The 20,572-nt window shown below is 58.7% G+C and overlaps 1 protein-coding gene across 14 annotated transcripts in view; it reads left to right on the forward strand.

Moving 5' to 3' along the window:
• The window catches only part of GTF2IRD1 (GTF2I repeat domain containing 1), a 110,298-nt gene that overhangs the window by 77,807 nt on the left and 11,919 nt on the right, over positions 1–20,572 (forward strand). For 12 of the 14 annotated variants that reach the window (XM_070231748.1, XM_023655493.2, XM_070231746.1 and 9 more), the window contains 2 exons: positions 3,271–3,454; positions 3,957–3,985. In XM_070231748.1, the coding sequence (XP_070087849.1) occupies positions 3,271–3,454; positions 3,957–3,985 (213 nt within the window). Of the gene's footprint in view, positions 1–3,270; positions 3,455–3,956; positions 3,986–5,195; positions 7,111–20,572 lie in introns of those variants that run through there. The other 2 variants (XM_023655495.2, XM_070231752.1) reach the window with 1 other exon arrangement.

A 20,572-nucleotide genomic window follows, 5' to 3' on the forward strand; every position in this document is an offset into this window, starting at 1 on the left:
TACTTTATTGGGAGCCAGGGAAGGCCTCTGAAGAAAGAACTGGAGGATGAGTGAGGACTTACTCAAGCAGAGTGGGAAGGAAAGGCATTGTAGCTGAGGTAATAGCACGTGCAAAGGCCCTGAGGCTTGTTCTAAGAAGGGGCAGCAAGCTGAAGCATGAGAGTGGCTGGGGAGAAGAGGAGCCCAGTAGAGCTGGCCAGGAGGCGGGCCCAGTCATCCAGGGCCTTGGAGGGAACCGTGATGTTGCTTTGTATTTTGTTGGGAGGACAGAAGTGGCTGGAGCTGTACTGGTAGAGTGTCTTCCTGGCTGCAGTGAGGACAATGAAAGGCTGCAGGAGGGCAGGGAGGGACGCTGGGAGACCAGCTCCACGGCTGGAGCCGTAATTCAGGCGAGAGAGATGCTGGCGGTGCTGGAGAAAAGCAGCCGGGGGCAGATGTGCCTCAGCTGGAGTCCCTGGGGCTGTGCTGGCCAGGCAGGGGAGGCAGCCAGGCCGAGCGAGTCCCAGCTTGAGGAAGATGAGCCAGGGTCCGTTAAGGTGCTTTTTGGTCTCGAGGAACAAAAACAAACTCAAGCTGGCTTCACCGGTAAGGGGGTGAATGGGCTCCTGATTCAGTTACTGGGACTGCAGAAGGATCACCCCAAACACAGCAGCCTGGAATGACAGTGACCGTTCGCTATCCCTTGGGGCGTCAGTGAGTCCAGAAGTCGGGGGCAGCTCAGCTGGGTGGCTGTCGCTCAGGGTCTCTCCCCAGGTTGCAGTCAGGTGACTGAGGCCGGGCCGTCCCGACAGCTTCCTCACTTGCAGGTGTGGCCCCCGGGCAGGGAACCAGCTGGTGCTGGAGCAGCTGGGCCCCTCAGGCATCTCGCTCGACTCCCATGTGATCTCTGCACGTCGCTTTCCAGCACAGCGCCTCTAGGTAGCTGGATTCCCAGCCAGGTGGAAGCTGCTGCCCTTTATGACCCAGCCTCAGGCCATGCATCACCTCTGCCATACTTTATTAGTTGACGCAGTTACACAGTGCCACCCAGGCTCGAGGGGAGGGGACACAGGTCCTAGTTCTCTGTGGGGGAGTGTTGATGGTACACTGTTAAGAGAGGAACATGTGGGATGAGAGAAATATTGGTGCAGGTTTCTTGGGACTGTATAATCAACCATAGCTCGTAACACGAGAAGTCCAGCAGTAGGGTGGCCTTCAGGATCAGCTGGATCCAGCAGCTCAGAGATGTCCTTGTTATCTTTCCACCGTCTCAGCATCGCCTAAGGCTGGCTTCTTGCTTGCTGACGGAATGGCCACAGCAGTCCAGACAGCCCGCCTGCACCTCCTGGAAGGGAGAGGGCTGGCTCTTCCACAGGCACTCCCAAGAGAGCCAGGTCGTTTCTTTCCCAGAATTCCCTGAGCCCACCACTTGGTTTTCATTGATCCTCACTGAGTCATATGTCCATTCCTTACCCAGTCCCTGTGACAGGGAACCGCCACATGCTCATGGGGTTACCTGGACCTGTCACTGTGACAAGGGAGGAGGAGGGAGTGGAGCCCCTGGGCCACTCGAGACAGGTGGACACCGAAACTGCCAGCCAGGAAGAAGGGGCAGTGTCCTCCCCAAGGAGGAGGGGGAAGATGGTGAGCTCCATTTTGGATGGTCAGTTTGGGGGATAAGTGGAGATGACCCATTGGCTCTCCTGGGGCTACAAACTGAGGGCCAAGGAGCCTGGCGTTTAGAGGGCAGATCAAGGAGGGGAACCCAGGAAGATGGACGCCGAGGAGAGGGCTGGGGTGGGGGGAGTGGTCATCCATGTCGCGTTTTGCCGAAAGAACTACAATTGGCTACTGGATTTGGCAACATGGCGGCCATCGGTCATGGTAGCAAGAGCCGTTCTGGAGGCGAGAGGTGAAGAGGCAGAGACGACAGGGTTCTCATTGATTGTGGGGGTCAATTTTCCTTTCTGTCTGATTTTTTTTCATTTCAAAAAGGATCTCTTTGCAATGGCATATGAACTTGTCAGCAGCAAAGTCAGGATAAGGAATTAAAGACGGACTGGATATCCATGGAGACAGAAGGTGGATTAGTGGTTGCCAGGGCATGGGGGTGACTGCACAGGGCATGGGGTTTCTCTTTGCAACGATGAAGATATTCTGTAGTTGGATAGTGGTGATCTCACAGCCTCATGAGTGTACTAAAAACCGCTGGATACACTTCAAAATGGTAAATTTTATGGTATGTGAATTCTATCTCAATTGTAGAAAAAACAGACAGGCTGGAGCCATGGCAAGAAGCTGGGGGTAGCAGGAAGACACAGAAATTCTGTCCTTGCTAGATGCAGGGCACAAATCAGGCTCTGAGTTTCCTGGGAGCCAGAGCAAAAGGGGAGGGAGGTCAGTTATGCCATTCCCAGTGTCCATGAGAAAACATTAGTTTATTGCACAGAAAAAGTCAAGCTTTTCCTCCCAGGGCTGAGACGTGTGGAGATTTCTGCAATGTGTCATCATAGGAAGCATCCTGCCACCCTGGGGTGGGTCTCTCAACAAGCCCTGGGTTGGGGGGTGCTGTGAGCTCCCTCCCTTGGTCCAGGAGGGGCTCCAGGGTTGGACCCATCTGAGCCTCGGGGAGCCATGGATGCTCATGCCAGCCTCACAGCATCCAGGGCTGCAGTGCCTACATGAGGTCCTTGCCCCCACGGGCAGGGACCACAGGGGGGAGCCTCAGGGATGGCCCCGGCTGAGGATGGGGCAGCAGCAGCCACCCCTCCCCGGGACTGCCCCCAGGCCACTTGTGAGAGCGAGTGCAGTCGCTGGGGTGGGCAGGCCCAGCCCTCCACAGGGGGTTGGTGCCAGGAATGAGGCCAGCGCCCAACGCAGGAGGAGGGCCCGGGGTCTGAGCCACCCCTGGCTGGCCTCCACCGGCTCCCTGCTCCCGGTGCAGTCTGCCCCCCAGCCAGCCGGTCCTGAACAGGCAGGGCCGGCTGTGCCCCCAAAGGGCCATCCTCGAGACGGGCTCTCGGTCCCCAGGCCGTGAGGCTGAGCAGCCTCAGCTGCTGTCCTCTCCCCAGAAGCTGTGGCCACACCTGCCCCGCCCGGCCCTGGCCCTGCACCACACACCCCCTGACTCCCAATCCTCCACCGGCCGCGCCCTTCCACGTGCCACACGACAGCTTTCTCACACCCCTGTGTGCGTGACCTGTCCCATTCGTGCGCGGAGCATCGTCACACCCACACGCCGGCATCGCCTCTGGCTCCTGACAGCACTTCCTCTGTCCCTCTCGTCCACAGGGGAAGCCTTGGGCATCAAGTACCCGGTGCAGGTCCCCTACAAGCGGATCAAGAGCAACCCCGGCTCAGTGATCATTGAGGGGCTGCCCCCAGGCATCCCGTTCCGAAAGCCCTGCACCTTCGGCTCCCAGAACCTGGAGAGGATCCTTGCGGTGGCCGACAAGATCAAGTTCACGGTCACCAGGTACCCCGGGGGAGGGAGGAGGCAAGACCAGTGTGGGCGGGCTTGCTCCAGGGGACCTTGGCCTTTCCCTCCAGCCGGTGCTGCTGGGGTCCTGCCCTCCCTGCTGGACAGACAGCTCTCCCAGCGCCATCCCGGGGGGCTGAGGGGGGCTGCAGGCCAGCCGGGCTGCGGGGAGCCCCACAGAGGTGAGACCCAGCCCCACCTCAGCCGCCGCAGCAAGGCGGCCCTCGTGGGCCCTTCTTGCCCATAGCCCCCAGGAGAGGCACTCGTCCACTTCAGAGGGGGGACACCAGACAAGTGGTTTGCCCAAGCTTGCAGAGCCAGCCCGGGCAGAGCTAGCAGGACACCCTGTCACCTTCCTGCCACAGTCACAGTGTCCCGCCTGTGCACGTGAATCACCGAGCATCTTGTTAAAATGCCGATTCTGAGGCGGTAGACAGTTCTCATGAGCTCCCAGGCCCCCCGCCCCCCACCGACACTTCCGTCTCTCTTTCTCTTCCAGGCCCTTCCAAGGACTCATCCCAAAGCCTGGTAAGAGGCGCCTGTTGTGGGGGGACCACTTGGCATGGGGGGCCGGCCACAGTGCTGGTGCCTGAGGCTGGAGCTGAGCTCCCCGTGGGACCCCGGGTCTGGGCCCTGGAGCGGGAGCCAGGCTGCCCTTCTGCCCTGCCGCTCACCTGGCTCCTGTCCACGTGGGAGGAGGAAGGCGAGGCGGGAACCCGGACAGTGACGGGGATGGGATGGCACTGGCGACGGTTAAACTTCACTCAGCCGGGGCTCGGGGGACCCAGCCCCGACTGCTCCTGACCTAAGGGGCCTTATTGACCTCGCTGAGTGGATGAGGTTGATGGCGGGTGGGTTCCTGGTCTCAGAGGGTAGGGCGTCTCTGTGGAGACCGCGAGCTTGGTGGTAAGATGTGGCTTACCGCCCTTAGATGGTAAATGTGCCTCCTGACCCCTGTTCGAGGCATCCATCCCCCTGCGTCTCCTCCACGGCTGAGTCCTGGCCCTCCCCACCCTGAATGAGCAGAGCTGTCCCTGCGGGGGCGACACAGCCACCTTGTGAGTGTTCCGGGCCTCCCAGGAGGAAGCTGCACACACTGACCTGCTGACCTAGAGCCTGTGTGTAGAGAGACAGGGCGCCCGGCCACCCCGCCCCAGGAGGCCAGCCAGCCCTGCCCTTGGGGAGGCCGTGCCCATGTTCTGGGAGCGGGCAAGCGGCCGTGCCCAGAACAGAGGGGACCTGCAGGACAGGAATCTGATGTCACAGCCACGGTGACGTCCCTCCCCCCCTGCCTCAGGGCCACGCACCCTGCTCCCTGGAGCTGCTCACTCCCTGTGCCCAGGCCTGGCTTGCTGGGCTTCTGGAGAAGGGGCGAGAGGCCATCACACTGGAGGGGACAGACTTCCTGGGAGTGGAGTGATGGGCAGCTCCCTTGGGCCTCAGGGAAGACCGGGGGAGAGGGACATGCTTGGTGGGTGAGCAGCAGGGGTCCAAGGCCACCCAGAGGTGGTTTTCCAGAGCTCTCAGCAGTGTGGGAGCGAGCAGATGTCAGTGAGGCGGAGACGGTGGCCGTGGCAGCCCAGTGGGACTGTGCCCGGAGATGCCCAGGTGTCAGATGCTGCGCCGGCCATGTCACCTGGGGTCCTGCACTGTTGCCAAGGCTCTGCCTCGGCATGCGGTGTTTTAGGCCCCAGGTCACAGCGATGAACACACAGGGGGCATCTCGTTTACTCCGCAGACCTGTGAGGTAGGTGCAAGGGCGACCTACAGGGGAAAGAGAGGCTTGGAGTGTCAGCGATGTGCCTGCGTCACACGGCAGCAGGTGGCCCCGAGGCCTCAAGGCCCGTGCTGTGGAGCTCTGGCCGTGCGGCTCCAGATCCCTCTCGCACACCCGTGGCGGGGTGGAACCGGGGGCTGCGCCATTGGGACGGCCACATCGGAGGTGAGTCCCTCCGCAGGAAGCCAGCTGGGGACAGTGGGGCCTGGCGGGAGAGGAATGGCCATCCCAGGCCTGTGGACAGCACAGCTCCCTTCTCATCGGCCACAGAAACCAGGACACACACCTTCCTGGTGCCCCCGTGGCCCCTGGACCGTCTCGGCCCTCTGTCGACCAGCCTTGGTCTAGGACCATGGTGGGCAGTCTGTGGTCCGCTCACCTGCCCCGTGGCAGAGGCCCCAGGCCCCATCCATGGTTTCAGGCCCGCTGGCTTCCATCTCCAGGCTGATAGACATCGGTGCTGAGTGCCACCAAGTCAGCTTCCCTCCACTGCCTGGCCGGGCCCCCTTTGCTGAGGGAGAGCAGAGACGCAGGAGGGGGTTTGTCAGCCTCCCCTCTGCACCCTCCCTTCCACTGCCTACCCCTCCTTTCCGGAAGGAAGGGTCCTGTGGAGGCCTGAAGATACCGTGCTCGAGGGGCACGCATGTTTTTAATGAGATTGGAAAGCAGAAGAGGAAGAGCCGTTCATGACACTTCATGTGTGCCGGGCTGGCAGTTCAGCGTGCAGCGCTGTCATCTTTTTCTGTCCCCTTTTTATGGATGAAGAAACTGAAGCAAGGGAAGCTCAGTGCCTTGCCGAGATGCCCCACCTGTAGCGAAGGAACTTGTGGCTCCAGCGCCCGGCTCCCTGCGCTTGGCCAGGGGCCCCCGATGGCGGGTGGCCGCTGTACTGTGGAGCCTGCGCCAGACGGTGGAGTGCCAGGCTTCGGGGAGGAGCCCTGGGGCAGGGGGCAGCAGGCCTCACGCAGACCGCAGGGCTCCTGGGCCCCTCGGGACGTGGCCTCCTCCACCAACTGGGGCTCGCCCTCCGGCCTAGGGAGCTGGCGTCCCGTCTTGCTGTGTGAACAGCTTCTCGAATCTCAGCCGTTGCCCCATGGGGAGCTCCTGCCCACCATCTCTGAGCCGTCCACCCACCTGCCCGCCCATCGGCCTTCCCATTGGCTCCTTTGTGCAGCATGCACCTGTGGAAGTGCTTTCTCTACCCACACGGTGTGGAGAGGGTGGCAGGCTGCCTGGAAGAGGCGACGGGGAAGCGGCCCTGGCCACAGCCCTCGGGAGAGAGCTGCAGCGCCTTTCTGGGCATTGGCACCTGGGCCCGGTGTCCGCCTGGAGGGGCCCGAGCAGTGGGTTGGCAGGCTGGCGCCACGCCTCCTCAGCCACTTGTCAGACTGGGCTGGGAAGGTGTCCAGGCTCCCAGGAGCCTCCAAGGCTTCACAGAGGCTGTCGAGGGCTGCTCCCACCCCAGAGAGGCTGCTCCCAAGCCCTCCGGCGGGCGCTCGCGGAGGCCTGCTGCAGCCCGGCCCCAGGTCTGGAGGGCAGTGGGCAGTGCGGGAGGCGGGTGCCCTGGCCGTGTGGTGGAGCGGCTGCGAGCTACTTTGGGATCGCGGGACCGAGGAAGCATGTGGGCCGTGGGAAAGCACCACTGGTGCCAGACGGACCGGGTCCAAATCCCTGCCCCTCTAACCAGCTGTATGGCTGGGCATGTGGTTTCGTGTCCCTCCACTGTCAGGTGGAGAGAGGCATGCCTGTCCTCCGCGTGGCCTGAACTAGATGCACGGTGGGTGGAGGGGGTGAGCTTGGAGGGCTGTTCCCCCTGCTGCGCCCAGGCATCGTCCTGACGCTTGGGCGAGAGGTCTGTAAAGTCTTCCTTTACCAACTTTCCTTTGTAAGGTGTTTCACAGTGGGGCTGGCGGTTGTTATTGTTATCCCTGGGGCTTAGGAAGGCTTCCTGGAGGAGGTGACGTTGAGCTGGTGACTGATGGTGAGCAGAACTATGTGTGGTGTTGACACAGGGCACAGCCTAGGGAAGGCACAGGGCGGTGTCCAGGGGACGTGGCTGGGGCACCAGTGGGGGATGATGGAGTCAGCGCGGCCAGGAGGTGCCAGGCTCAGGGGGTGCGGCGTGTTAGGCCAAAGAGGCAGGCCTTATCCTGGGCACAGTGGAAACTTCCAGAGACTTTTCTTTTTTCTCTCACCCTCTTCTAAAAAGGTGGAATATGCGTTAGTCTGCAAACTCAAAAGTGTAAGTGAGACATGTGAATTTTCTTTTTTGTTCTTCTGAAATTGAACTAGATTCCTCCCAAAAGCCCCATACACAGTGGCAGAACCTTAATCTGAGTCCTTGTAGGATCTCCTTTTTCCTGAGCATGTGGCCTAGTGCCAGAAGCATTCACAGTGCCAAGAAGTTAGAGCGGGGACCCATCAAGTTTTGAATGTCGTGTGTGCCATTGGTACCCACGGACATCCATCCTCTCTGGTAGTTGGAGAGATGCCCCTTGTTCCTGCCCATGGAGGACCCCGGGGCCTGGAACCATCTAGGAAGCCCACCCCTGCTGCCACTTTCACACTCAGAGGGTTTGAGCGTGAGCGGACCCCTGCCCAGGGGAGGTGGCGCCAGCAGGAGGGGGTGCTGGGGAGAGGGCCTTGGGTGTGAGGCTTAGGGCGGAGGGGCCTTCTGTGGAGGGGAGAGACCCTGTGCAGGATGGCACTGAGATTTCCTGGGTCACTTACTGAAGCTTTTCTGACAGCACTGTCTCGAGAAGGAATTCTAGAGAAGGGAAGGATGCTTTGAAGATAGGCCGCTTTTCTAGTCTGCGGCTCTCCTAATGCTTCCTGGAGCTGTGGCCGCCGGAGTGCGGCGGGGCATGGCCACTGCTGGGCTAGTTTTGTTCTGGGTCAAAAGAGATGACCCTAGGAGGCTTCTGGTGTTGTCCCAACAGGGTACAGCTCATCTGCCCCCAGGGCCTCAGTTTCCCCACTGGTTCTAGTGGCGCTTCCTGCCCATGCTGAGCGCCGGGCAGGTGCTGGGCTGGAGAGGAAGGGGACTTGGACCGAGCCTTGGAGGTCGGTGGGGGACTTCAGGCCTCAGCGGGGGGCACTGTGGGCCCGGGCGTCACAGGATCCCCAAGGGATGGGCGTGCTTCTGGAGGGCCTGGTTGGGGGCTGGGGTGCCCAGTGAGCTCCAGCTCTTCCCACAAGGGGCCGAGGTAAGCCAGGCCTGACCCCAGGGCCGAAGCGAGTGGGTGCTGGGAGGGGTACACACCAGTGTCGCTCCTGTAGCCACACTGTGGACCACCCGGCACACCAGTGTCGCTCCTTTCCCCAGCCTGGGCTGCTCCCACCTCTCCCACCTGCCTGGGCAGTGCTGACGTAAGCTGGGGGCCTGGCCACAGGGCGGAGAGGCTGGTGCCTGAGGACACCTCCCAGGAGTCTGCCCTCACAGCCCCAGGCGCCCGGCTCGGGAACAGATGCCACAGGGCCACAGGTCCCATGCCTGTGGTGGAAATTTAGGAAAAAATAAATTTAGGAAATTTAGAAATCTCATTCCCCAGATGGCTGTTCCTTTTTACGATGATACATTTCTTCCAGATTTTTCCCCAAGCTTATTAATTTTACATCTGTTGTTCTTTCTATAAATTTATACATACACTTAAAACAAAAGCATTTTCCCATGTCTTTAAAAGCACTTTATAATAGTCCCTCGTCTGGCTGCATCATGATTACGTAATTGCCCTGTCCCCCATTGGGGACATTTGGGTAACTCCTCACACCGTGGACACCTAGCATACTCATCATGCTCATGATTTGCCAATTACAAAGCCTTCCCATCTGAGCACATGTGATCTCCCCCAGTAACTAGTTTTACAGTAGAAAACTGAGGCTCAGAGAGGTTAAGGAACTTGCTAGAGATCACACAGCATATGCGCGTTCTCTCCTCCCCCTCATCTTTCATCTACACTGGATGGCTCTTTGCTTCCCCCTTCTGGCTACCAGCATCTATAACATTGGTCCTGTCTGTAACCCTTTAGGCTCGCAATTAATCCTTCAGATTCATCTATCTGTACCAAAAAAATTTGTTGAGTGCCTGCTCTATGCCAAGCAAGATCTGAGACTACAAAATAGACCAAAATCTCTACCCTCGTGGTGCTTATATTCTAGTGAGAGAGACAGATGAAGAATAAATAGTATATTCGATGGTGACAAGTGCCATGGAGACAAATACAACAGAGACAGGACTGCCTGTCGGGAGAACAGCTTTAGACAGGCTGCACCAAGAGATAAGGCCTGAACAAGGTGAGGGTATGAGCCATGTAGAAATGCCAGTTGGAGCATCCGGGGGAGGAGCCAGTCAGCGCAAAGGCCCTGGGGCTCTGGATATATTTTGTACGTAGGGCCAACAGGATTGCTGATATAGTGGATGTGGGGTGTGAGGAAAAGATCTGCCATGAGCAGCTGGAGGCGAATGGGGCAGCATCTGACTCATGGGCAAGTTTGATACCCAAGTGGACAGGCAGGACGGGCTGATCTAGAGTTCAGGGAGGGTCCCGCTGGAGACGTGCAGTTGGGGGCTGTTCTGCATTTAAGTCATGAAGCTGGGTCACAGCGGCTGTGAGTGTGGACAACGGGACGGGCCCTCCGGCACTGAGGCACTGGAGAGATGTGAGACAGCTGGCCCCCCCAGAGGGCATGGTGTTCCAGAAGCCAAGTGAGAAACTTGAAGGAGAGTGACTCCTGGGCCCAAATGCTGCTGCGAGGTCACGTCCAGGGGACCTGAGACGGGAGCGTGCGACAGTGCGACCCACAGGCCCGGGAGTGGAGTAGTTGAGACGGTTTCGGGGAGGGCTGGGGACCTGGGTGGACTGGTGGGCTTAGGAGGGAGAGAGAAGAGACGTGGAACCCCCAGGGGCGGGTGACTCTGCAGGGGCAGGAGGAGAGCCGGGTGGGAGCTGCAGGGTGTAGTGGGATCAGGAGGGGACAGCATGACTTCAGAGAAATGAGTGATGCAGCCGGGGGGTGGGGGTCAGTGGGGCGGGAGAAGGGGGCTGAGAGCTTGTGTGCGAGCCCCTCTGCCGGCTCCTCAGAGAGGGACGGGGAAGGGGACCCTGGGGACTGTGCGCCCCGATGGGGATGAGGGGTTGTTGGCGTCAGGATCCCAGAGGGAGGGCTGGAAAGATGGGAAGGGACAGTCAGAGAAGCATGCGTGATATGGACACCCTGGAGGGGCCATGATGCTGATGACCAGAGGTGTGGACGTGGCCAGAGGGAGGAGAGGAGGTCGAGGTACAAACGGCCAGCGGCGTGTCGCACGCAGGCTGATCCCCAGGAAACGTGACGGAGCGGTGTTGGTCTCCTGAGCCGCAGCTGCCGTGCAAGGTCAGCGCCACCTGCAGGAAGGACCCGGCCCTCTGCTCCCCCCACCCCGGGGAGAACCAGCTCCCACGGGCAGGCCACCCGCTCTGGGGTCAGGGAGAGCTCTGGGGCTGACGTCCCCCAGGCGGAGAAGGGGATGGAGGAATTCCAGACTGAGTGGCAGCCTCGGGAAAGGTAGGGAGCCGTGAAGTGACCACATCCCACCTTTGCCCACAGCGCTATGGACCCTGTGTCACAGCAAGCCTTGAGTCCTCGAGACAGGCCCGTGAGGGAGACACTGCCGTCGTTCCCATTTTGCAGCTGAGCACACTGAGGCTCAGAGAGGCGGAGTTACGTGGCACGGGGCCCCAGCCAGCCCCAGCCTTGGGAGGGGGGCGGTGGGGGGGGTGACAAAAGAGTGAGGCCTGGCTTAGAAGAGGCCTTGACCTGCACGCTATGACTCCAGCTTTGTCTTGTGACATTGGAAGTTTTTTCAGTCAACAAAATGGTGGGCTCGGGTTTGCACTGTCTTGTGATTGCCATGGTAACCAGGCTCTCAGCCACCACAGGTGGATTGCAGGAGGCAAAACTGGGGCAGTGACACCAGGCCGTGGGGCTGTGGGACCCAGAGGTGGGTGGAGTTAGGGGTGTGAGGAGGGAGAGAGGGCGGAAGGTTCTGAAAGGGTGACCGTGGTGCTCATCCCCAAGGCTAGATCTGCAGGCCTGTGAGAGCTCCAGGGGCAAATGTGCAGTCAGCGGGGCTCTGGTGGTGCTTAGAGCCGGCAGGGTCGCAGTGTCATGTGAAGGTGGCAGCTGCTGCCACCGCTCAGGAGCTAGCAGAGGGGCCAGGGCAGCCTGGGGACGCACACACTGACCTCCAGGGGACCTTGAAGGAATAGAGGGAGGCTGAGCCCGAGGAAAGGAGGTAGAGGAATTTGTGGGCAAGAAGAGCTGAATCGGGCAGCTGTGTGCAGAGTCCTCTGGGCAACACCAGAGGGATGAAGGAAATAGAGAACATTCTAGAACTTCTCAAATAGCGGTGGCTTAAAAAAAAAAAAAGACTTGGAAGGTGGTGGATTTCCTGTCACTGGAGGGATTTGAGCAGAGGTTGAGAGGCCCCTTCCACGGGGCGGGCTACAGGAGAGGGCGGGAGGACGGTCCCTGCCAGAGCCACCTCTGTGGTGCCTGTCTGTGCCTGCCTGCCCGGAGCCCGGCCCCTGAGAACTAGGGAGGGCGTGGGGGGCGGGATGCCCCCAGGCGGCTCCCTTGCTCCTCGCACGTTTGGGAACCAAATGGTCACCCCGAGTTACAGGCCCAGCTGCCCTGCCCTGGCCCCTTCTGGGCGACCCAGGGCTCTCCGGGGACCCAGGCCAGCTTCCTCTCCTTTGGTTCTCCATGTACCCCCGAGGCGTAGCCAGGCCCCTCCACACTGGGATGCAGCAGGGCTGCTGGCTTCCTGTCCAACTCCAGCAAGTCAGGTTTACCTGGGCCTCAGTTTCCCTACCTGTAAAATGGGAAACGTCCCACACCAGGGGTGTCCTGGGGCACACAGCCTAGGCAAAGAGGGGAGGAACGAAGGGCCTGTCTCATGCCGAGGTGGCGAGGCAGAGAGGCCACTAGGCTGGAGTGTGGAGGGCGTGGCTTTGTGGCGTGGACTTGCACCTGCAGACCCAGCATCGGCACTGATGTCCCCGCGGCTGGAGCCAGGGCCCAAGTTCTTGTGGGGCCCCAGCTTTATCTAGGGCATTCTCACATCGTCCACTCCACAAAGTCTCCACTTGGGTTTTAATTTGTGAAACTATGTTAAATTACATTCTGCTAAGGAAAATAGGAAATTCGGCCTCATTCCCTTTGCACCCCGGCGCTGTCTGAGGCCCAGTTTGAGAAGCTCTGCCGTGGAGGAAGGGCCTGCCAAGCAGAGGGCTCCGATCCCTCTGTGCGAACCGGGCTTCCCGGAAAAGGGGACCTGAGATGCCAGCGTGAGGTTGACCTCAGCAGAGGGTGTCACGGGGTCAGGTCCCCTTCTGCCCCTCAATTCCACCACTTCCGAGCTGTGTGATCTTGGATAAGTTAACTGACTGTCTGTGATCTTGGTAAGTTAACTGCCATCTCTGAGCCTCGAGGTGGCATGGAGCAGAGCCGCCCGCCCTCCGTGGTCCCCCTGCCCTCCCCCTCCCACCGCCCAGGACCTGAGTGTCGTGTTCTCGTTCCCAGCCGCACACTGGCTCAACCCTTCGGTCCCTGCCTCCCTCTCTCGGCCTTCCCCACAGCTCTGTCATGCTCTTGAGAGCTCAAAATAAAACCATCCTTGCTCAGGTTTCTAAAGATATCACAATTCCAGCGCCAGCCACATGTTTCTCCACTCAATTATCTCTGCTTTTCTCTGTTAATTAGGCTCCAGTCATGATCTCCCTCTGCCTTCCCGGGAAGAGCTGGCATCTGCAGGGCGGGGCCTGGAGGCCTGGTGGGCAGACCGTCTGCCGGCCGGGGTTGGCCCGCTGCCTCCTTTCTTCCAGGCGCGATGGCACCCTGTGACGTTGGGGCTGCCCCCTCCCTGCCTGGGGGGCTCCGCTGGCTCAGGGCAGCCCCGTCCTGCCCCTGGGTTGGTCGGCGGCCCCCAGCCCTGCCAGGTGGGGGAGGGGCTCAGGTTTCCCAGTGGTTGTTAGATGGGGGGCTCACAGGCCCCAGAAAGGAGCGGTGGGGGCTTCAGATTCCTCTGCAACATTCCAGAAAGCTCCACTGAAACTGTTTCCCCAGCTGGGACCACCCAGGCTGACGGGAACAACCAATGCCTTTATTTAGGCTGGAGTGAGATCAGCATGGGGGTCGCCGGGCTCCACGGGCTGACCAGAAGCCCCCGCTGGCGCTGGCTGAGCCGTGTCCCAGAGCCACAGTGGGGGCGGGGGCGCGGGGGGCCCAGCACATGTGGTTGCCTGGGAGGACTCCCTCTCTCATGCCTCCTGGGGGGGGGTCTGGTGACCCAGGGTTCCCACAGTGGGATGTAGGCCTGGGACCACAGCCCCAGCCCTCTGGAGCCCCCAGGTGTGGGGACGGGGCGGGCCCTTCGGGCCTTCGGGAGCTCGGGCACAGTTACTTGCCCCGGGGACCGTTCCAGGGTGTCTGTGGGGCCAGGCACTGGGCGGGGTGCTGGGCTTCTGACCGAGACCGATGAAGAACCCTCCTCACAGCACGTACCCGCTGGTGCAGGTGCAGAGAATACACACTGCCAGGTATACAACGTATTAGGGGGGAGAGCTAAGGAGGAGCAAGGAAGCAGCTAGGAGGGGTTGTGTTCTTTTTTAGGGGTTGCAGCATTAGATGGGTGGAGGCCAGGGAGGGCTTTTGAGTAAAGTGCTTGAAGGGGGCGGTAGTGAGCCAGGAGGCTCGGGAAGGGCCCTGTGAGCTGAGAGAACAGCATCCGCAAAGGCCCTGGGGTCGCCTGCCTGGGTGTTGGAGGAAGGAGGGGGGAAGTGGTAGGAGATAAGGTGGAAATGAGGAGAGAAGGAAGATTATTTGGGGCCGGATAAGAATGTGGACTTTTGCTCCGAGTAAGCTGGGAGCCAGTGCAGGCTTCCGAGCAGAGGAGAGACAGACTCCAGTTTGGGATTTAAGAGGATCCCTCTGGCTGCTGGGTGGAAGCAGGGAGAGCCAGCTGAGGCCTGGTGGTGGCAGTTGGGGGAAGTCATTGGCTCCAGGACTTTTGGAGCTAAAACCAGCGGAACCTGCTGGGGTGTGCTATGAGAGGGAGAGAGGAGGCCTGTTTGACTTCAGGGATCTTGATGAGCTTCTCGAAGGACAGCGGTGCCAGCAGCTGAGACGGAAGATGTGCGAGGAGCCGGCTGGGGAGGGGTGGTGTGGCAGGCACTCCGTGTGTGACGTGTTAAGTCTGGGGTGCCATCTAGTAGCGGTTCCGTGCTCAGGTCGGGGGCTGAGGGGTACGGTCCAGGCCTGAGGTTTGGTTTGGGAGTCGGGAGCGTCTCATTGGTATTTAAAGCCGTAAAGCAGAAGGTCAGCAGCAGGGGGTCGGGTCAGGCCGCTGGAGCTCTGGTGCCCTCAGCTCTCATGGCTCAGGAGGGTGAGGAGCGGGTGAGGCAGCAGGCACCCAGGACTGGGTGGTGTCCTAGAGCTCAGTGGGAAACTCCCTTTTTTCCCTGGGGAGAGCCCCTTGCCCCTCATGGCCATGAAGATCCCACAACCCAGGGACCTGGCTGAGTGTCCCATGGGGACACTGGGGTCAGGCCCTGAGCAGTGACGGCTTCTCAGCAGGACCCAGGCTTGGGCGTGGCATGTCCTAGGTGTGACCCCGTATGCAGAATTAGAGATGCCACACAAGGTGGGGCAGGGGGAGAAGGCCGCCCCTCCATGCTCCCTGAGGTGGGGGAGCCCCAAGTTTCCATTGTCTGTGCATGAAACTGAGCGAGTTCCTCATGGCCTCTCGCGTGGGGACGGGGAGTGGCAGAGCAGGATGAGAGCACAGGAGCTGGGCGAAAACACGAAGCATCAGACCAGCGGAGGATCCTGTTTACCAGGGGAAGAAGGATGCACTTGGCTCGTGAACAACCAAGAGCCCTCAGTAGGCTTTAAACGAGGGACTGTTTAGAAGAGAGGATGCATTTGGGGAGGCGGGGAGAGGTGTTGCCGCAGTGACGTGGGCGGTGGGCTGCACCTGCAGGATGCATCTTGGATGGGAAAGTGGCCCATCACGGTCACCGCCTGGGTTTGTGGATGGAGCGAGGGGGCGCAGGGCGTTTGTGCTAGTCCTGTGGCTGCTGTAACAAATTACCCCAACGTCGGCGTCTTAAAGCAGAACAGATTTATCCCTTTGAAGTCTTAGAGGTAGGAAGTCTGAAATGAGCCTCACAGGGCCAAAGTCAGGGTGTCAGCCAGGTGCGCCCCTCCCCCCCCCCCCCCCCCCAGCTCTCGGGGAATCCGTTTCCTTGTCTTTTCCAGCTTCTAGAGGCCGCCCACATTCCTCGATTGGGTCCCATTCGCGTTCAAAGTGCATCGCTCACCTTCTGCTGCTTTTGTCCATCTGCCTCCTCCTTACAAGGATGCCTTACGTTTAGGGCCCGTCTAAATAGTCCAGGATGATCTCCTCATCTCAAGATCTGTGACTCCATCACACCAGCCGTCCCTTCTGCCCTATAGAGAAACACAGTTGCAGGCTCCGGCATTAGGATGAGGACAGCTTTGGGGCTGCTACTCAGCCTGCTGCAGGGTTGGAGGCAGCCAGGGTTGGAGGCAGCCAGGGTTGCTGTCCTGAGCACCCGTGTAAGAGTGTGCGGCCAGCGACCCACAAGAAGCCCAGGGAGGAGCGGCAGGTCGGAGAGGCCATTCGGGGACGTGCAGAGTCAGGTGCTTGAGGCCGGTGGAAGCGTGGGTTTGGGGGTTGCAGGTGCAGAGGCGGGAGGAGGGCCCGCATCGTGGAGGGGTAGGAGCAAGAGCCGCTTGCCCCCTCCATGTGCACACAAGGGATTTTGTTTTGTTTTTTACTGTACTGGCTTCCTTTTTATTTTTTTTTAATTTTTTATTGCAGTAACAGTGGTTTATAACATTAGATAAATTTCAGGTATACATCATTGTATCTTGATTACTGTGTGGATTACATCATGTTCACCACCCAAAGACTCGTGACAATCCATCCCCACACACACGTGCCTCATCACCCCTTTCCCCCTCCTTACTACCCCCTTCCCCTCTGGTAACCACCAATCCAGTCTGTTTGTCTGTGTTTGTTTGTCATTGTTTTTATCTTCTACTTATGAGTGAGATCATACAGTATTTGACTTTCTCCTCTGACTTATTTCACTTAGCATAATACCCTCAAGGACCATCCATGTTGCCACAAATGGCCGGATTTCATCATTTCTTACGGTCGAGTCATATTCCATTGTGTGTATATACCACATCTTCTTTATCCTTTCATCCCTTGATGGGCACCTGGGTTGCTTCCGAGTCTTGGCTATCGTGAATAAGGCTGCAGTGAACATAGGGGTGCAGGTATCTATGCATTTGTGTTTTCAAGTTCTTTGGATGAATACCCAGCAGTGGAATGGCTGGATCATATGGTAGCTCTAGTCTTAACTTGAGACCTCTTGATGAGCAGTCAGCAGGATGAAAGCCTGGGTTTCAGACACTCTCCCGCTGTCTTCGCAGCCAGGACAGAGAGGCTGCACCGCGAGGTGGTTAGAAGTCTGGGGTAAGTCCCGGCTCCCCACTTACTCTCTGTTAACCTGGAGTAGGTCACTTTCTCTCTGTGCCTCAGTTTCCTCGTCTGTAAAATGGAAACATGCACAGGACCAGCCTCATAGGTTGTCGGAAGGATTAAATAAAGGAATCCGTGCAAAGATCTGAGAATGGTGCCTGGCATGTGAGAGCCTGCTTTCTCTAACAAACATTTATTTAGCACCACCATGTGTCACGTATCGTTGTGGGTGCTGGGCTGTCGTCGTGAACAGACGGATGAGCGTAGACGCCAGTCTCAGCCCACAGGGGCGTCTGTTCTCATGGAGCTGGCTGTTGGCTGCTGCGGTTGTACAACCGTGAGGATCGTGTCCTTGAAATCAGCCCCCACCCCGCCCCCAAGCTGATGCAGCAGAGTGCGCATCCTTTCCACTGGCCTGTGCGGTTGCTGCCCCGGTCTGTCCACCTTCGCCCAGGCGGAGCTCAGCGTGCTCAGTGCGTGGCATTCTGTGCCTGGCCAGTCATGGCTGCAGTTCTCCCTCGAGGTCGGCCAGCCTGGGGTCAGGGCTGTCCCTGGCCTGCTCGGCTGTGTAGCTGGGACCATGGAGGAGGCAGGAGGAGAGGAGAGGAAGGATTTCCCTGGGGCAGGGCCAGCCGTCAGGGGAAAACCTGCTGATGCTCTGCCCAGCGTGGCTCACGAGTTCGAGCCACAGGCTGCAGGGCACTTTGTGAGACAGCCCTCCAAGAAGGTGCTGGGCTGTTCTCAGGCAGAAAGCAGAGCCTGAGGATTACACAGATCTGGATTCAAGTTTTAGCGCCACTGATTGCAGACCATGTGGCCTTGGTGGCTTTGGGCAGACACTTGACTCCTCCGAGCCTCAGTTTCCTTATCTGTGAAATGGGATCATAACACCTAGAGATCAGGCTTGTCATGAGGAGTAGAGGACATCACTGGGTAAGTGGCCGTGCACAGCCTCCAGTGGGCATGAAGTCAGGCGGCATGGGATTTGCAGCCCAGTCTGGCAGCCGAGAGGGCAAAGAGGGCCTGGCAGCCTGTCCAGGGGGCCCCAGCCAGAGAGCCCCTGTTGGCCATTGGACCAGCCCCTCGTGTGTGGTGGGTCAGCAGGAATCAGACAGTGGGTCCAGGGAGGAACATGGAGCACCCAACCTCCACCCAGCACCTTTCTCCCACCCCTGAGAAGGGAGCTGGATTGGAGGGGCACAGAGCGGCCTCAGGCAGAGGGCTTGCTTCCTCCCCCCCCCCCACCCCCCCTCCCCGCCCCTCGGCAGGGGAGCTCTCTGCTCAGATCAGTCCTGGTCCTGGGTTCATGGCCCGCTCTGCCACCGATCCCTGCATGTAAAGATCAATTGATTGATGGATAGAACTTTTCATTTTGAAATAATCTTTAACTTCCAAACAGTTGCAAGGATAGTATAGAATTCCCAAATGCAGGCTTTGCCCCCCGTAGGGTCAGCATAAGCGTGGTACATTTGTCAGAACCAAGAAATTAACATTAATGAGTGCGTGCAATTTGCCAAACTACAGACTTTACATTAAGATTCCATCAGTTTTTGTGGGGCCGGCCCGGTGGCGTAGTGGTTTAAGTTCGGCGTGCTCTGTTTCAGTGACCCAGCGTTCACGGGTTTGGATCCCAGACACAGACCTACACATCACTTGTCAAGCCATGCTGTGGCCACATCCCACATACAAAATAGAGGAACATGGGCACAGATGTTAGCTCAGGGCCAGTCTTCCTCAAAAAAAAGGAAAAAAGAAAAAGATTTCATCAGTTTTCCATAATGCCTTTTTTATGTTCCCGGATCCCACATTGCATTTAGTGTTCGTTTATCTTTATTCTTTCATTCGTATCCCTCGTTTGTTTACTTGTTTGTAGACACTACACTGAGTGCCCATGAACCCAGCACCCGTATAAGAATGAGAACAGTCCCGCAGCGTGACCCCCATGTGCCCCCTCACCCTGCCCCCCTCTCTCCCCAGAACAAATATCCCCAACTTTCTATGTGTCATTCTCATGGGTTTTTTCCTCCAAAATTTTAAAACTGCAGAAAAAAATGGAAGAATACTATAATGACTGCTTGTATATCTCGTCTTTGGATTTGTTGATTCTTAACATTTGCCATGTTCCCCTCTGTCCCCCCACACGCCCCGCCCCGTTTATTCCGTTCTCTCTCCTTCCCCATTTGCGGTAAATTGCAAGACATCTTGACTCTTCAGCCTAAATGTTTCAGCATGGCCTCGCCCACTAGCCACCGGGCAGCTTCACAGCTCCCTTCAGCCAGTGCACAGCCGCTCCTCAAACTCCCCCGAATGTCTGTGATGGTGCTTTTCCCCTGGGATGTAATCATTGTTCACAGGTTGATGTTTCAAATGGCTTTGTTGCGTATAATATTTGCCTAAACCCAAATTGTTTTATTTTCCTTGTTTCTTGACTTTTATGAGCGAGGTATCCTGGTGTGTCAAGGCTGGGACTTGCTTCTGTCACTTCACCTTATGTGACATAATGTTGAGCTGTGTAGCCGCAGCTCGTTTGTCTTCCCTGTTCCGTGACATTCCTTTGTGTGGAATCTTAGTATTCCGTTGAGTGACTGAGTGATTCATCCAGCTGTTCTAGGCCACTGGGGTTGCTCCCGTGGTCTTGCTGTTCCTAAGAGAGCCATTAACATTCCTTTTTTTTTTTTTTTGGAGGAAGATTACCCCTGAGCTAACTACTGCCAGTCCTCCTCTCTCTCTCTCTCTCTCTGGTTTTTTGTTTGTTTGTTTGTTTGTTTGTTTTGCTGAGGAAGACTGGCCCTGAGCTAATGTCCATGCCCATCTTCCTCTACTTTGTATGTGGGACGTGTGCCAAACGGTGCCATGTCCGCATCCGGGATCCGAACCTGCGAATCCCGGGCTGCAGAGAAGCAGAAAGTGCGTGCGCACTTAACCGCTGTGCCACCAGGCGGCCCAAACCATTAACATTCTTGAACGTGTTTCCTCTGGCACATCTACAAAAGTTCCCCTGGGGACATGAGATCACCGGCCTCTGCCCTCCTGAGCCTCAGTTTCTCCATCTGTGAAGAGATGATGGGGTCCCTGTGCACCTGTGTGCAGGCCTGAGAAGGGGTTAAAAGGTGATCCCGAGGGTGCCTTCTTGTCCTGGCAAAGGTCTGGTGCCAGGGAGGGGAGGTGTGCAAGCCATGTCACAGGAGCCCCTGCTCCCTGCACGAGGCCGCTGTTCTGCCAGGGTGGGAACCCCCGTCTGCTCTCTTGAGGGTCTGCTTTATGCCTGGATCCCCCAGCCGGGCCGGGCGGAGGAGGGGCCGTGGAGGCGCTCCGAGAGGGGAGAGGAGGACTGTTTCCACCCTGGCCGCGGAGCCCGCTGCCCCTCCGCGCAGCCCTCCCTCGCCGCCCGCCCGCCGGCTGCCTCGGTGCCCTTTACGGTGGTGACAGCAGCACAGTCATCAGTCTGAGTGCAGACCCGCTTCCTGTACTGTGCCCCAGGAGAGGGCTGTGGGGCCACCCCAGCATCGCCTCAAGCCAACTGGCTTCAAGTTATGTCCAACTTGTGGCTGAATAAGATTGGCTGCTTTTTTCCCTGGGGAAAATTCCGTTAGTCCTCGGCCAACAGCCAGCCGATCAGAAAGGCAGTGAGAGGGGACCAGAACGCGGGAGTGCGGGAGGGGAAGGGGCGGAGGAAGGCAGGCGGGGTGTCCGCGGAGGGTGTTGCTGCCCAGGGGCAAGGGGGCAGCGGGTCCCCGGGGGGGAACAGGTTCAGCAGCACGTTCTGGATGGCACTGGGGGGCGG

This window comes from Equus caballus, chromosome 13 (assembly GCF_041296265.1).
Source record: "Equus caballus isolate H_3958 breed thoroughbred chromosome 13, TB-T2T, whole genome shotgun sequence".
Classification (NCBI taxonomy): Eukaryota; Metazoa; Chordata; class Mammalia; order Perissodactyla; family Equidae; genus Equus; species Equus caballus.